The sequence below is a fragment of the Lingula anatina genome, chromosome 1 (genome assembly GCF_051362555.1).
Source record: "Lingula anatina isolate TDL-2025a chromosome 1, LinAna3.0, whole genome shotgun sequence".
NCBI lineage: Eukaryota > Metazoa > Brachiopoda > Lingulata > Lingulida > Lingulidae > Lingula > Lingula anatina.
The window spans coordinates 27162600-27178473 of NC_141767.1; the positions used below are offsets into that span (position 1 = coordinate 27162600).

The window sequence follows — 15874 nt, forward strand, 5'->3', positions numbered from 1 at the left end:
TAAAATACTCATATATCGATGAGGTCAGCATTCGGTCTCCTTTTTCTCTGACGTCATTCACGTAAATATTACTCACAAGCAGAAGGTAAGTGATCATCAGTAAATGTTTTGAAATATCTTCGAGAAGACGGAAGACGGTGCTAATATAGACAAGCCGGGATCTAGCTACAATTTCCAAGATGGATAGTATCCTTTGGTTTCATTAAAATACACCTCATTCGAATTTAAACTGCCTAAAAACCAAGTAGGAAGTACAGGTAAACTTGTCAATGTTGTCATCGACGTACATCACAGTATCACAATCAGTGTCAATGTTACTTAAAAGTTAGAGAACCCATCTCTCATGTACGTAGAACAACATATAGTTTTGTATTTGATTGACCTTTAGAGAATCTATCATATATCTAAAGTAAGATGGCAGCCATCTACACTTTCTTGTCTATCTTGTTAATAAAGAGAATGCTAATTTTCTGTGACCAATACTCCTGGATGTTTGACAGTTGAACAAGGTATAATTCATCAGCTCATCTACCTGTTATGCCACCATGAAAAAATATGTTCGTTGAAGACTTCCATTTGATGCCTAGAATCGTTTCCCTTAAGGAAAAAAATAACTCTTGAACAGTCGTGTGGGCCAAGCAATTTCAACAATGTTTTGCACAGTAGTTTGTATCCTGGTGGTGAAAATATCATGCTGTATTATTTGACCTTCTTTGCTTATTAAATGCTTGCATGGTTACAAAGGAAAAAATATTGTGTTTTCCTTAACCATCTACAGAACATTTGTTCAATTTAAAATTTGCTGCCAAAGACCTTGAAAGAAATGCTAAGAAGTGTGAGAAACAAGAAAAAGAAGAAAAAAACAAACTAAAGAAGGTATGCTATATTGTTATCATTTTATTCAGCTGGCATTGCAGATTTTCAAAAAGTGTCTATGTAATGATTGCTTTGAAAGACTTTTTTACATGTTCCACAAGTGTTTACATGACAAAAAAAGGGTGAGAGATGTTACATAGGGGGCCAGTAATGTGGGATCCCTTATTACAAAAATTATAGGACATATTATCTCCTATGTGTGATGTACAGACTTTTGAGATAATTTAAAGTTTTTATTACATATTTTACTTTCAGTACTTGTCAGATATAAACAATCCTATACATAAATCTTCTTCATTTATTCTATGAGATCCATATGGTATTGTTTTCAGTGCTCCCGTCTTTTTAAATACTTCTGTTTTATCAAACTTTTAGGCCATACAAAAAGGTTTGATAGAGAATGCCAGGATTCATGCAGAAAATTCTATTAGGAAGAAGAATGAAGCCATAAACTATAGGAGAATGAGTGCCAGAATAGATGCTGTAGCTGCTAGAGTTCAGACTGCTCTTACAACAAAACAAGTATGTATAACAGCAATGTTATTAAATTTTTTATTGAAAGAATAAAACTCGAAATGAAATAAAAGATGCAGTGTTAGGATAACACAATAATTCATATTCACTGCTTGGTAAACTTTCAGTGAAATAATTTTAAAAAATTTATTGAAAAGGGTTTTGCCAGTGAGTGATGTAAGCAGGCACTGTGCTCCACTCCAGTAAATCAATGCATTTGGTACTAATTGCAAAGTTAAACTGTGACAATCTATTCAATATTTCAGGTAACACAGTCCATGGCAGGAGTTGTGAAGTCAATGGAATCCGCTATGAAATCTATGAATTTAGAAAAGGTATACTAAAATGTTTCTCTATCAAATTCCTAGATATAATTCTTTGTAAGAGAAATTACAAAAGCACAAACTGAGCTGTAATATTTATCTATGTATGTCCAATTGTTTATGTTGCAAATTTAATATTTATAGGTATTTAATAATCATATGTTTTCATAAATAGGTTTCACAACTGATGGACAGATTTGAAACCCAATTTGAGAATCTTGACGTGCAATCACAAGTGATGGAAGATACGATGTCTGCCTCTTCCACACTAAATGCTCCTCAGGCACAGGTCGATTCCCTGATGCAGGAAGTGGCTGATGAAGCTGGGTGAGAATATTGCATTTGCTATTTTGTCTGTATAGCTATTAGCACCAGCAGTTATTTTAGATCCTGTATTGATAAGTAAACCATTTCTTGCAATGCCTAAATAACAATCATCAAAGCCCCCAAAAAAAAGTGCCGAGATCCCTTGCTGTGAAGAAAAGTGTTTGTGAAAGTGAATAGATTGTTTTGGAGAAATGCAATCCCATTTTTTATTTCAAGAAGCATGTTATAAAGAAGTGAATTGCCTAATTGTTTTTCTTCAGTTTGGAACTTAATATGGAATTGCCTCAAAGTCAGACAGCCACCATTGGGTCAGCCAGTGCAGCATCATCAGAACAAGTAAGTACTGAAAATGTCATTAATAAGAATTTGTTAATAATGCTCAAGTTTTCTGACTTCAGATACAACTTGTATTACACTTCTATTGCACATATCTGTGCACATATGTATTAAACCACCACATCCTCTTTTCAGGATGAACTGTCACAGCGTCTAGCTAAGTTAAGATCAATGTAAGAAAGCGGTTTTATCCAAATATACAGACTTTACCACCACATCAAAAGATCAGCTTTTACTCTGAAGTAGCACCTCTGTGGAAGGAATGAAATGAGCAGCAAGCACCCAAAACTTGTATGCTTGACATGTCTGATCTCTGATCCTGTTTTTGTGGACGGTTGCATTGAAGGATAATTATATACATGTAGAAAAGAATCAGCAAACTTTTTTATTTAGCCCGATTCAATAATTTTTTTTAGAAAAAAAGATTGAACAGTTGTTTTTAATGTAAATGTTAAATGTATTTCATAGGCATATATTTCAAGGAACATTTAAACTCCACTTAGTAAATGTATATATAAATCTGTATATTCATGTCTTTATATTGTACAGAAAATTAAATTTTCAAATGATATGAATAAATTTTCTTTGTATTTCATTACTGTAAATGACATGCATGCAAAATTGATAAAGTACAAGTTTATACTTTCTCTCATGATTCTGGACATTAAAAATCAATGTATTATTACAGCGTGGTAAATTTGTACGGTTTGTCTATTTGTTAAGCAGTCAGTATTAATCTTAATACAACTGTTTTCTTAATATTTGACTAAATTAAGGTCTTTCAACACATATGGCTATTCCCATGCCTCCTCCCACACACAATGCTGCCACTCCCTTTCGACCTCCAGTACGCACCAAGGCATGCAATAATGTCACTAGTATTCTGGTTCCAGAGGCACCTATTGGGTGACCAAGGGCTATGGCTCCACCATTTATGTTCACCTGCAATTATGGAATTGAAACACAATGTTGCACTGTATATGTGCTTATAATATTGTAAAAAAAAAATTAATATTTATAGGGGTGTAGACCACAAAAGTGTGCAGCAAATAAAGGTAATAGTGCTTAATGGTAACACAAAGGGTTGACATCTCAAGATGTGTTGCATTTGCACAAATTTATGTTCACAGATATAATAAATCTCAACTCCCAAAATATCTACACCTAATATGATGCACCGCACAGGAGAGGGAGGTCCGTGAGAAACCACACTTACTTTCTTTGGATCACAGTTTAGTTCCTTTACCACAGCAAGAGATTGTGCTGCAAATGCTTCATTGAGTTCAAATAGGTCTACATCATCTGTTGACCAACCAGCCTTTGCTAGCTGAAATGAATAAGGAGATTTGCTTTGTAAAAGTTACAGATAGATGAAATCTTCCCAAGATCCTAAATTTGGATACCACGACTTACTGTTAACAAATTGACTATGTATCTTGTAAGAAAAAATTTTACCTCGGCCTTTGTTTACATACTTACTGCTTTTTTAGTAGCAGGAATGGGTCCAGTGCCCATAATGGAAGGGTCAACTCCTGCTTGTGCCCATGAGACAATTCTGGCTAGTACTGGTGCATTCCTGCTTATGGCTTCTGACTGCTTCATCAACACAACAACTGCAGCACCATCATTAATACCTTTAAGTAATCAAGAAAAGATTCAAGATTTGAAATAAAACTAGAGAAACAGTAAGGCACAAATTGATATGACAATAATGCTTCAAAAGTTTCTAATTATGTCATTTATGTAAAAACCATTCCGACTTAAAATCATTTCCAATGAAATTGAAGAACAATTACATTTAGAAGCAAGTTAAGAGTATGGTACAATATTTTATAATATTTCCCAGCTGAATGGCAAATGTTAGACCATAATTACTATAGCATACCAGATGCATTGCCAGCTGTCACTGTACCAGAGGCATCTTTGATGAATGCGGGTCTCAACTTCTGAAGTCCTTCAATTGTACAACCTGACCTTGGGAACTCGTCTTTATTTACTTCTAGTGGTCCTAAAATATGTTATAAAATACGTATACCTACTGTATAAAGATTGGCATTCAGAGAGCTGTTTAAATCAATCACTAAATTGTTTGAAAGATGTTTAAGTCTGATGTACCTTTTCTTGGAATGTTAACAGTGACTGGCACAATTTCATCTTTGAAGTAGTTGGCTTTTTGAGCTTCTTCACACTTGAGCTGGGAGTTCAAAGCAAACTGATCTTGTTCTTCTTTAGACAGCTGCCACTGCTTAGCTATATTCTCAGCTAAATGAAATAAGAGAACCATTTTTCACAATTATCATAATCAAAGTGGTAAGATTAAAAGTTACTTATGATCAATTGCTTTACATAAAATGCTACTTAAAAGGACACAAAAGAGGATTTTCGCGCCAAAATTGATTTATCCCGATTTATCCCGAGGTTAACAGTACTTTTCTGCGATTTACCAACCTTTAATCTATCATTCCCGGCACTCGCCATCGCTCTGTAACATTTTTGGAAAATACAATAAAAAGAAAACCTCCGCTTAAGCGGAGGTTTACCAACAACCACCTCCATTTTCATTATTGAGCTCTCTAGACTTCCGGATATCGCGAGATTCTCGTATTGCGACCTAGTTAAAACTAGTTCAAGCTGCCGGGAAAGCACATGGAACAGGAGGCTGAATTAGTTGAGACTCCATCGAAGAAGGGAAGAAAGATAACAAAAAGAAAAAGGAAACACCCTTTACAAAAGTCAACACCAGAAAATAAAATGCGCGTAAAACAGTGTATCAGCAAATGTACGACAGGCAAACAATAAACACCGGCGAGGAAGAAGGCAGATGAAAACCTGCTTGCATGGATGGCCATGGATACGAAGGATCACCTGGCCGCGAAGTATTTACTGGATTTGTGAGTACCATTTACAATAATGTTTGAGATAAGACACCAGTAAAAATATTTATTAAGCACAGAGATTAATGTTTATTTACGTGTGTTCGTTGTATTTCTTAACGATTGTCAGGCTCGTCTGTCAAAATATGCCATGAAATTGTAACTAATATAGGGACAGTCGGGCTGACGTCACGCGCCTTAGCAACCAGCATCTGGGGTAAAACAAATCGGGCAACATGGCGGATCACATTGACTTCTATGTAAAAGTTGCCAGACTTTGTGCGAAGATATCATACTTCACAGTGCCTGACCACTTGTGTCAGTGAGGATGAGTCATTTACCTGGTCGATTTCCTTTACAGGCCTTTGTAATTAGCCGCTGCACACCTGGTCAAGAGATAAAATCGGACTTAACATAACTGCCGATCGTTATCTGTGATCGGGAATTTTACAGCAGAAGATTTTGCAAAGGCAGTGCTTGACCTTTGTGTCTGGCGGGTTGAATCATTTACCTGGACTATTGAGTTAGCAGGCCTTTGTAATAAACTACTGTTTAACTTGTTACGGGATAAAATTGGTATTAACTGCATACGCAAATGTTCACCCTAAGTATATACATGTACATAAGTTGGTGAAGTAGGAATGGCTTCTTAGAACGTGGATCGTAAGAAAGGCCTGGAAAATGTGCAACACTGAGAAGTTATTAGAATAAGATTTCTACAAATTGTGATTAAATCACGTACCTGTCGCTGCAATACCCAGGGGAACGGGATAGGGGCAATGTCATCGGTCCCATGGCCTCTTTTGTCTGTATAGTAATATACTAATAGGACAGCATAAACAGTTGCTTGCTAACTTTTTGGAAGAGAAGACACGTGGTGTTACCTGTATTAATATTGGTAGCTATGCGTCTATGAGTGTTTACAATCTTAGTGTGCAATTTTCTGGTGCGAAAATTGGCGAAATATCATGGAAGACAGAACGTTTTAAAAGTTTCAAAACGTACAAGGTTAAAATTAAATTGAATAACAAACACGGTAATAAAGCTGTATGTTATTTTACCAGTTAAGGTCGCTTTATTTATGGCAACTTTTTTATTTTACTTGATAACTTAAAGATTTAGACATTTACTCACAGGTTTGTCAATATATTGACGTACGTTTTTTTCTTATCTTCATAACGCCCTCAGTTAACTTACAACAAAAAAGTTCGACGTTATAGTCCATCAGTTTTAACTAAAAGAATTGATATACCGTCACACATGCCAAAACAAGATGCAATCTCAATTTCTTGTAAATACTATGTATTAATTCCTGTAACAAATGACAAACATAAATACCAAACAAGGTACAATGACTTTTTCCTTACCTATAATAAAATAATCTATACACACATACACAAATCTCGTAGTGCATGTATAGCTATGACCAAATCTTGTTTCGATCAACAATCCCGTCTTTAGTCACGTTTGCACGACCTATAGCCTGCAGCAGTCGTTTACTTTCCCGTTGATCTTTGAAATTTAACAAATCCCATTAGATTTTATTAATGTGTTGGTATTGTCACCTGGTTAACAGCAAGCTTCCACCATTTCACTTTTGTTCGTGCCTGAGAGTTAAACAGTACCGGTTCAATTCAGTAGGCCTGCAAAATCTACCCCGTCATATGTGTCAGCAATATATGCAACATCAACAGTTATTATAGTACAATTGAAACCTTCCTTGATAATATCAGTTGCTTCCATATGGTTTTAAGAGATGTGAATATTATGCTCATCCAGGTAAGCAAATGGGTCTTTGCAATTTACCACAGTAAGATTCCCGATCACAGATAACGATCGGCAGTTATGTTAGGGCCGATTTTATCTCTTGACCAGGTGTGCAACGGCTAATTACAAAAGCCTGTAAAGGAAGTCAACCAGGTAAATAACTCAACTTCACTGACACAAGTGGTCAGGCACTGTAAAGTAAGATATCTTCGGACGAAGTCTGGCAACTTTTACATAGAAGTCAATGCGATCCGCCATGTTGCCCGATTTGTTTTACCCCAGATGCCGGTTGCTAAGGTAAAGTGCCCGGATGACCGACTGGCCCTATGAGTATCCTTTGCTTTTCCGTGATGTCATATTTGGTGCGGGACAGTCCTCGCATGTGTTGCCGCCATGTTTTTGAACATCAGTAAAAGGACTTCGTTAATGCCAGTGTTAAGTTTTGTACTCTTTATATTTTGGTTAGAAAACATGATAGGTTGCGGTATAGTCGGTTGTTCCAATAGAAGTGGCAGAGATCTAAGTTATTTCAAAGTTATACTGGAACAGGGAGATGAAACAAAAAGAAAATCTGAAGAAAGGAGACGCAATGTGGAAGGCAGCTTTACATAGAAAAGACATTACGTCGGAAGAAAAATGGGATAGAACGTTCGTTTGCTCAAAGCACTTTGTTGGAGGTATGCCACTTTTGAAAATTGTTAATTGCACTAGAGTGTTCTTGGCACGTTGTCAAAAAGCCATTATTTTTACTTAAAAATCTTAATACTGAGGGGCGGGACCTCTGACGGGCAGTCACATTTCCCTACTTTTCCTGTTTGTACCAGAAATTGCAAGTAACATACAAGTGAATTCAATTTCATAATTGTTATGATGTGTAAAGTTATTATACACCAAACAGAATTGTTGCTCTTTTTTAATTGTCTGCATGGATTGTTCTCTAAAGAGTTAAGCTAAAGTTTACATCTCTCATACTCTATGCAGTCAGTGATGTTTTTTTATGACATGTTAAGTGCATTGAGTGTTTTTGTCTGTTACTACGTAATGTTTCTTTTTTGTTGTTATTTTAATATAGGAAAAAGTGCATGCTAGTATCTGCAGGTCAGCAACAATCCGTCCTGGATTCCAACAATTTCTTTAGTCCACACATCAAAGACGACAACAGGGTCAACTAATGCAACTTAGATACCAGCAGTACAGTGAGCGAGGCAATTAAAGAAAAGTAATAGATGTAATCTCATCACTTTCAACTCTGTAAACTCCTTGTTTTCTCTCTGGGAATATGCCCTTAGAAGATGATATGGCAAACTCAGACATTCCACAAGGAGCTGAGGAGGCCATGGCCATATCAATTATCACTAAAAAGACAAACTAATTTTTAAGCCTTTCATATAAAGAATTTATTTTTGGGAAAAATAAATCGTGGTACTTTCTCTGCATTTTATAATCACTTTCCAAAATTCCAATGGGAATCAGTTCACTAACTGCAAACTGAAAGGACTTGAAATAAACTACTTGTAAAACATATATACAGTTAAGGATAAGTAAACAAAAATGCACCTGTGAGACATTCATTGCACAATAATATCCACTGTTATAATGCTATCAAAGACGTGAATGGATATCAAATCAGTTCACTGACCGCAAACTGAAAGGGCTTGAAATAAACTACTTGTAAAACATACATACAGTCAAGGATAAGTACAAAAATTGCACTTGTGAGACATTCGTTGCACGATAACTCTACTGTTAAAATGTTTTTTTGTCCTTCGTAAATTCTTCCCAATCTCAATGCGATATCACTTCCGATATCACCAATTTTCTTCCCGTACCTCCGTCTTACGTCTGCCTCCAACGGTTCTCTGTACGAGACTCCGAGTCCTTCATAATAAAGTCAACAAAATCCAAAGTCAACAACAAATTCAACCAAAATAACGTTAAAAACAATAATAAGCGGTTCTCCGACTCCTTTACATGCGTGTTCATAAACATGGCGGCGCTTCAACTGACGACGGCTGGTACACACAAATCGATGACGTACAATGACGTCAAGAAAAGCAAAGGATAGTATCGATAACAGGAATTACAAGTGTTGCTCATATGTCGACTCTGACAGGGTTTGGGTAAGTTTATACAGCAAAGAAAGTTTAAATGGAAATGGACATGGTGGGAGATACTGGTTTCATTACATGTACATTACCATGGCCGGGGCGAATTGTTGACTTACCGAGGGCACATTTCTTGTGCCTCTTACATCTGGGCATACAAGACGTATGTCCAAGATGCTATTTCTTTAGGCATCTTAATCCCAAAATGAATGTGCAGAAGCTGATATTGTATCTAAGTTTAACTTAGTTTTAAATGGCATGTCAACTATAATTGAAAATATCTTTGAGTAGTATTTTGATTTTATATTTTAAAGGCAATTAAGTTTCCTTTTTACATTAAAAAGTAAATAAATAAATAAATCAGAAAGGGGATATTGCATGTTTATGTTTGGTACATCTGTAAATGGATAAATAGTCCAGAGTAATAATTTTGATCATACAATTTTTTACATTAGCGTCCAACCAGTATTTCGGAGATTAAACCAATATGAAGTGATCAAGAAACTTCAAAATCAAGTTGTAGTTAATACTAGTGCAGTTGAAGATGACAGTCTAGATAATTTAAGGTGATCATGTTGAGACAAATGGCATTTATACTTATTTCAGTTGAGTTTTATACTTATTTCATTTATGTTTTTACATGATTTTTCTCAAACTTGATTATCTTAATTTTATGTACTGTTGCTTTTTTTTGGTTTCAGTGTCAAGGTAACTTTTTCCTATGGGTTGCCTGAACTGGAAGAAGTGCAGATGGAAGAGGAGGAAGATGCTGAAGAAGAGGGAATTAAAGGATCCTGATGATCCAACATGGGACTAAAACATGTCTTTAGAGTAAGCAGAATTTTAATAAGCTGATATTCACTCATCATATATTAGGCATGATAGGTGCATGATTTCTCTTTTATCAATTTTTTTTTCCAAATTGGCAACATATAATGTAAACATAATGCAAGACTCTATTTCTTCCATCAACTGAAACGAGCTAAGCTTTACCAAAGTATTGTGCACTCAATTCTAGAATATGCCTGCCCTGTGTGGCATCCAGGCCTAACTATAGAGCAATGCAAACTCTTAGACTGACCAAACTCGTGCTTTGAAGATTATTTTCCCTGACCTACACTTTAATGAAACCCTGAACCTGGCAAATATGTGTACTTTAGATAAACGAAGAGATGTGCAAAACTTTCTTTTACAAAATAACTGAATCCTCTGACAAACTGAATCACATCTTTATTGAGCAATCCAATCGTCTTTTAAGATCAAACAATAGTAACAAAGTGCCACAATTTAAGACCGACAGATTCCGATGCTGTTTTATTCCATATGCACTTTTAAATTTCCAATAGTATTATGTTGTCTTTTATCCTAAGTACAATAATTTTAAAGTTCAATTAGCAGTCTTTTAACTCAGTTTTATTCAAGCAAATATTCACTTTATTTTCATTATAATTTTCTTAACACTATGTACAACTTCAACCCACTGGGTTGCAATCTTAATAAATTATTATTATTATTGATTTGCTTTTTTAGACCTTAAGGTTATGAGCAACTGCCAGTATGATGTCCTGAAGAAGAGTTTTTTACATGGAAGAGGAACTCCATGGCTCTCCACCAAAAAAAGAGGAACTTTTCTTGAGGGTCCAAAGCGGGGACAAGTTGGATAGTGAGAGACTTTTCCTGACTTTCGAGTGCTGCTTACAGGATATATTCAGTGAACTCATCTTGCCAATGTGACAAAGCATAATCTGCTGACTTCAAACCATCTAGCACTGACATGTATGCTATAATGCAGACAGATTGGAAATCAAGGTGGTCTTTCCTCCCAAAACTAAGTCATATGCCTGATATTGAGAATAAACCATTTTGGTCCAGCATTTACTTTTTAAATCTAGATGACATCAAATGTATTATGGAATATGGGTGGCATATTGTGACTTCAACTTGATTTTAAACCAGTGTGTTGTCAGATTTTGTAAGATCACCAGTTGCAGTTTTGTGACTTTGTTCCAGCATAAAATTCTGTATTTGGCAAGTGACTGTATGTCATTTCTTTTAAGACCTACAAAAATGGTTTGAGTGAACACTTGTGCCTGTATTCAATTCTCCACAAAGCCATTATTTAGAATTCATGCAGGGAAGCCATGCCTGTATTTTTTAAAGAAATATTTATACCTTTCTATTTATTCCCTGCACATCTTGGAAAAGTATGTGTGAATTTCTTCTGATGAAACAATTTTATGTTTGTGTAAGTGGGGTTAGTCCTTTCTCATGACACATCCCTTTGCATGGATATTTTTGTGTCAGCTCACATGAGTCAATACACTGACAGAAAGGGGGATAATTTGTTGATCTGCAATCCTCATGGGTCTGCATGTACATCAGACTCTTAACTGTTAATAAGTCTCTCTCAAAAATGTTACCATACTATAATGTGTACTGCACAATGTGAAAGTTTGTGAATGCTTGAATGGAAGGCTTATTTATGAAGAAAGCATTAATAAGTATGAAAATAATTATGCATTGTAGCTTACAAAATCTGTGTATGTCTTATTCATTACATGTGACAGGTAATAATAAAGATGATTTGGCCAAATTCCAAACTTATGTAGCAAACTTTATTCTTGTATTTTTGCCAAATATAAATAAAAGATGTTTCAATATTTAAACTTTTATTTCATTCATAATCTCTACCCAGTTAATGCTACATTGATACTGCAGCTTATGCTTTGTACATAACAATATGTTAATAATAATAATAACAGTTGGAAAGTACTTTGTTAATTTACTAAAGGGCTAGTTCTTAGAAAAACATGTTCGACATTAAAATATATTCTAAAAAAGTTTTCAAGAATTGCATGAGAATTGAATCTTTGTATGTATTTGGCAAAATTCCTAAATTATTGAAGAGTTGACAATGCCCAGAAAATAAAAGTCCTTGAGGCTCTCGGTGATCTCAGTCTTGGCACTTTAAATACGTGGGCATTATAATATAAAACTGTTCACTCAGTTTTGGTAAAAGGTGGTGGATTATGTGGTCATCAGTGCACATTTTTTGTAGCAGTCTTTTGCACAACTTGTCACGTCGACATTGAAGTGAAGCAGTATTGTAAGATTGGAGTGCTTCCTGGTATGAGTTTTCCAGATATAACTTGAGGCACTGTAATGGTAAAATTACATAAAATGGTTAATGAGAAAAAACCTCTTGATATAATCAAATCCGCAGTATTCTTAAACAAAAATCAACAAATTAGAGGGCATGATCACTACATGATAACCAGCTTTTGATGAAGAAGATAATTAAATTTAAATAGCTATAGCTGCATTAGATCATAAAGGCCACAAGAAGAAATAACATAATCACACATGGTTTTAAAGAACTGATGTAAAAAAAATCACACTAATATTCCCCATTTGCAATTAGAATTTTGACAAGCTAATTGATAGTACTAAACCATACCAAATGGCACTGTTCGCCCTCTAAAGTAGCAAAAATTTTAAGCGGGCCCAGAACCCCACGGCAACTAGAGGGTCGGCTTTGCATCCGCGGACCCCCCCCCCCCAACACTTCAAATAATCCTGGATCCGCCCCTGTTACCTGGTGTATTGCTAAAATTATTAACATACCTGTTCTCTCCTTTGTGCTTGAAGGGGTGTAGCAACCAGTTCCTCCTCTGAAAGGCTAAAAAATTCATTCCTTGTTATCATATTCATTTCTTATAATCATATTCATATTTATTTATTTATTTATTTATTGTATTATTCTATTATTTTACTCTTTATATTGCTCCAAAAATAAAATGATTTCCGATTTTTATAATTGGCTAAATAAACTCTTATCTTATCTTATCTGACAATATTAATAAATTTACAAATGAGTTACGTGTTGTACAAAGAACACCCTCTATCCCAACTAGTATGTAGTACTCGAGTTACATTGTATATCTCATGGGATTCCCCTGCGGGAATATGGTGTGAGGTTCGTCTGCAAGTACTGGTAGATGACCACATTGAGCAGAAAACGCCGGTATTCCTCCTGGTTTACAGAACTATATACCTCAGGGGCAAAGTGCACTACCACGCTTCATGTAACTAGTAGTACGAGTGCGAGTGGTTTGGGGACTGCGAGTGCGTTATCCGAGGAAATGTAGCAGTTATCTACGCTTTTAAACTTCCACTGCTAGATATTTTTATTTCCACTGCCACCTTCCCATTCTAAAGCACATATAGTGACTATAACTCGCTTACCTGCAAAGATTCTGTGAACAATTCCTCTTCTTCTCGCCCACGCTCACCTTTGCAGTCGAGTGAGACATGCTGGCTGCATTGTTTACATCTCGTATCTGAGTCGAGAAGCCGCGTTATTTCAAACTGTGTCAAGATGGCTGACGCCCGGGGTTCGAAAGTGGACGGTGAATATGATTCTTTTTTTCGATATTGATTAAGGCCATTTACCTGCCATTTTATGCTTTACCCATAGCAATTGTTCTCAGATAAGTTAAAAAGGAAGCAATCCATGCACTAAAAAGGCGTTTTTAATCCTATTTTTTGTCCCTTTAAGGATAAACATTAACGGCACACTCCATGTGTTTCAAAATACCCAAAATGTTTTTTTTTACATCCATAGCTGCTTTTTAAACCTTAAAAACACATTAAAATGATTTAACCCCTTAAATATTTATATCTGGAACATACCTAATGTTCATATTTCCATTGGAGCTTATAGGAAAATGGTAGCTGTTATAATGCCAGGCCAGTCATTTTAAGTTAAAATCATCATTTATAAATTTTATCAAAGGTGGAATCCAAGGGGACATATAAATGATTTGTGAGTACGAGAAAATTGCTCTTTTTCCCTGGAAAATCCATTTTGGCTAATAAATCTCATGGAGTATACCTCTAAAATGCTTGATTCATTGATCAACTGAAAATCAATATGCATATTAAACAATAATCTAACATGCCTCCACATACCTGTGATTCCCATGTGACAGTTTTTGATGGCACACTGCAAACCATCACTCAGCACTGTATCTGTCATACTCATATCACCAAACTTCACCCCATTTCTCATGTGAACTGCATGTGGAGACTAATCAAATGAAAATGTTCAAAAAAGTAAGCTACAAAATAGAAGTATGGGGTATATTACTGGGGTATATCTTGTTATAATCTATGATTTAAAAAATCCATCAATCACAGTTTACAAGACCACTGGCTTAATTTAAATTTAATGACTAGAATTAAGGTTGGTTACAATTAGAGTGCATTCCAATAGATTTAGATCAATCCATCTAGATCGACCTTACTCCCTGGGGGTTCACGTTAAATTGCTGTCAGACGAGCGCACACTGTAGTTAATTACCCCCTTACAGCTTTTAGTAGGTGGGACAGACATTTAAGCCAGCTAAGCTGACAGTAATCTAGTGAGACTCCCCACAGGGATAGATCGATCTAAAATCTGTGGGAATGGGGTCTTAGGTTGCCTTAACATGCTTTCATTTCATAATATTTCTTTTCAATTGCAAATGAGGACCAAATCACCCTGCTCATGCTTTCCATTCCACCTGCAACTACAATATTAGAGTCTCCCAGCTGAATTGCCTGTGTGCCAAGAACAACTGCTCTCAGTCCTGATCCACAAAGCATATTCACTCCACAAGCAGGTACAGTGTCTGGAATGCCTGCATTGATGGAAGCCTGCCTGGCAGGATTTTGTCCTTGTGCTAGGGCAGAGAAAAAATTACTTTTTTTATATGTTAAATGTTTAAAACATACTTTGTCTTTAACCGCATTATGATATACATTATCATTAAATATGTTTTTTTATTTTATTCCACCATTTTGAAAGTCTTCTGTAAGAATTAACAATGGCACAGTCAAGCACTAATATACAATTAAATATATGTACCAGTAAACCATGTTTAATTACCAAATGAACTGTAAATGAGCAAGATGAAAATGGATAGACTACCTGCAGTTAAGACTTGACCTAAAATAACCTCTGACACTTCTTCACAGGCCACATTACATCTTTTCAATGCTTCTTTTATTGCTATTGTACCCAAATCATGGGCAGGTATAGAAGAGAGTGATCCATTTAAAGTGCCTGAAAATGCAGATACCCAGATGGTCAAATAACTAATTCAATAAAAAAAATGGTAGGTATAGATTGATATATATTAAACTAAATCTTTAAACATCTCCAGTCTTTAAGTAGTTTTTCATACTTTTGTTATTTACTGGCAATAATCTAATGTAAACAAACAACTCTGGGCTGATACCACAAACTTCTGTCCAATCAGATTGCTGCATTTCTATCACGCCACACAGTACGAATCCTCAGTAGGAATAGCCACATTTCTGATAAATTTTAAGACCTATATCTAACATCATTTTCGTTTCCATCTAATGTACAACTTTAAAAACCCCATTCAGCTACCTTGACTTGTGTTATATTTTAGAGGTACATTCCAATACACTTCGTTAAAACCGTGTCAATGTCACGTCACTCTCTCTTCTTTCTGAAGTGTTAAATCTTTTTTATATAAAAAAAATTGTATATGAAGCAAAACTTGCAAAATTTTGGCTTGTGTAATAACGTTCTTTACCTATAGGTGTACGGACTGCACTGACAATAACAACAGACTCGGACATTTCGTCTGCTTGGCTCCTGGATAACGTGCGCCTGTGTGTCGGCTTTTACTGAAAACTGTAATACAGGACCGAAATTCGTACAAGCACAAAAGTGGCTACC

General features: G+C 35.6%; 3 protein-coding genes and 1 long non-coding RNA gene across 4 annotated transcripts; 2 read left to right on the plus strand and 2 right to left on the minus strand.

The window, feature by feature from the left end:
• Nucleotides 1-14: 14 nt before the first annotated feature.
• LOC106165137 (charged multivesicular body protein 1B2) lies at nt 15-2970 on the plus strand. The gene is made up of 7 exons (XM_013543236.2): nt 15-186; nt 779-876; nt 1252-1398; nt 1656-1724; nt 1888-2039; nt 2300-2375; nt 2511-2970. Exons 1-7 carry the CDS (start codon nt 180-182, stop codon nt 2550-2552), a joined length of 591 nt encoding a protein of 196 aa, XP_013398690.1. The 5' UTR covers nt 15-179; the 3' UTR covers nt 2553-2970.
• LOC106165135 (acetyl-CoA acetyltransferase, cytosolic) lies at nt 2875-15840 on the minus strand. Its single transcript, XM_013543235.2, has 9 exons — nt 15729-15840; nt 15092-15226; nt 14662-14843; nt 14092-14209; nt 4491-4637; nt 4261-4383; nt 3855-4009; nt 3592-3702; nt 2875-3317 (listed from the first exon to the last, which is right to left on the minus strand). Exons 1-9 carry the CDS (start codon nt 15772-15774, stop codon nt 3147-3149), a joined length of 1188 nt encoding a protein of 395 aa, XP_013398689.2. The 5' UTR covers nt 15775-15840; the 3' UTR covers nt 2875-3146.
• Nucleotides 4779-11511, plus strand: LOC147764174 (uncharacterized). Its single transcript, XR_015331572.1, has 3 exons — nt 4779-5266; nt 9822-9951; nt 10651-11511. It is a non-coding gene; the product is annotated as an uncharacterized LOC147764174 (long non-coding RNA).
• LOC147764175 (uncharacterized) lies at nt 11773-13677 on the minus strand. The gene is made up of 3 exons (XM_086998216.1): nt 13366-13677; nt 12745-12799; nt 11773-12277 (listed from the first exon to the last, which is right to left on the minus strand). Exons 1-3 carry the CDS (start codon nt 13431-13433, stop codon nt 12074-12076), a joined length of 327 nt encoding a protein of 108 aa, XP_086854342.1. The 5' UTR covers nt 13434-13677; the 3' UTR covers nt 11773-12073.
• Nucleotides 15841-15874: the final 34 nt, after the last annotated feature.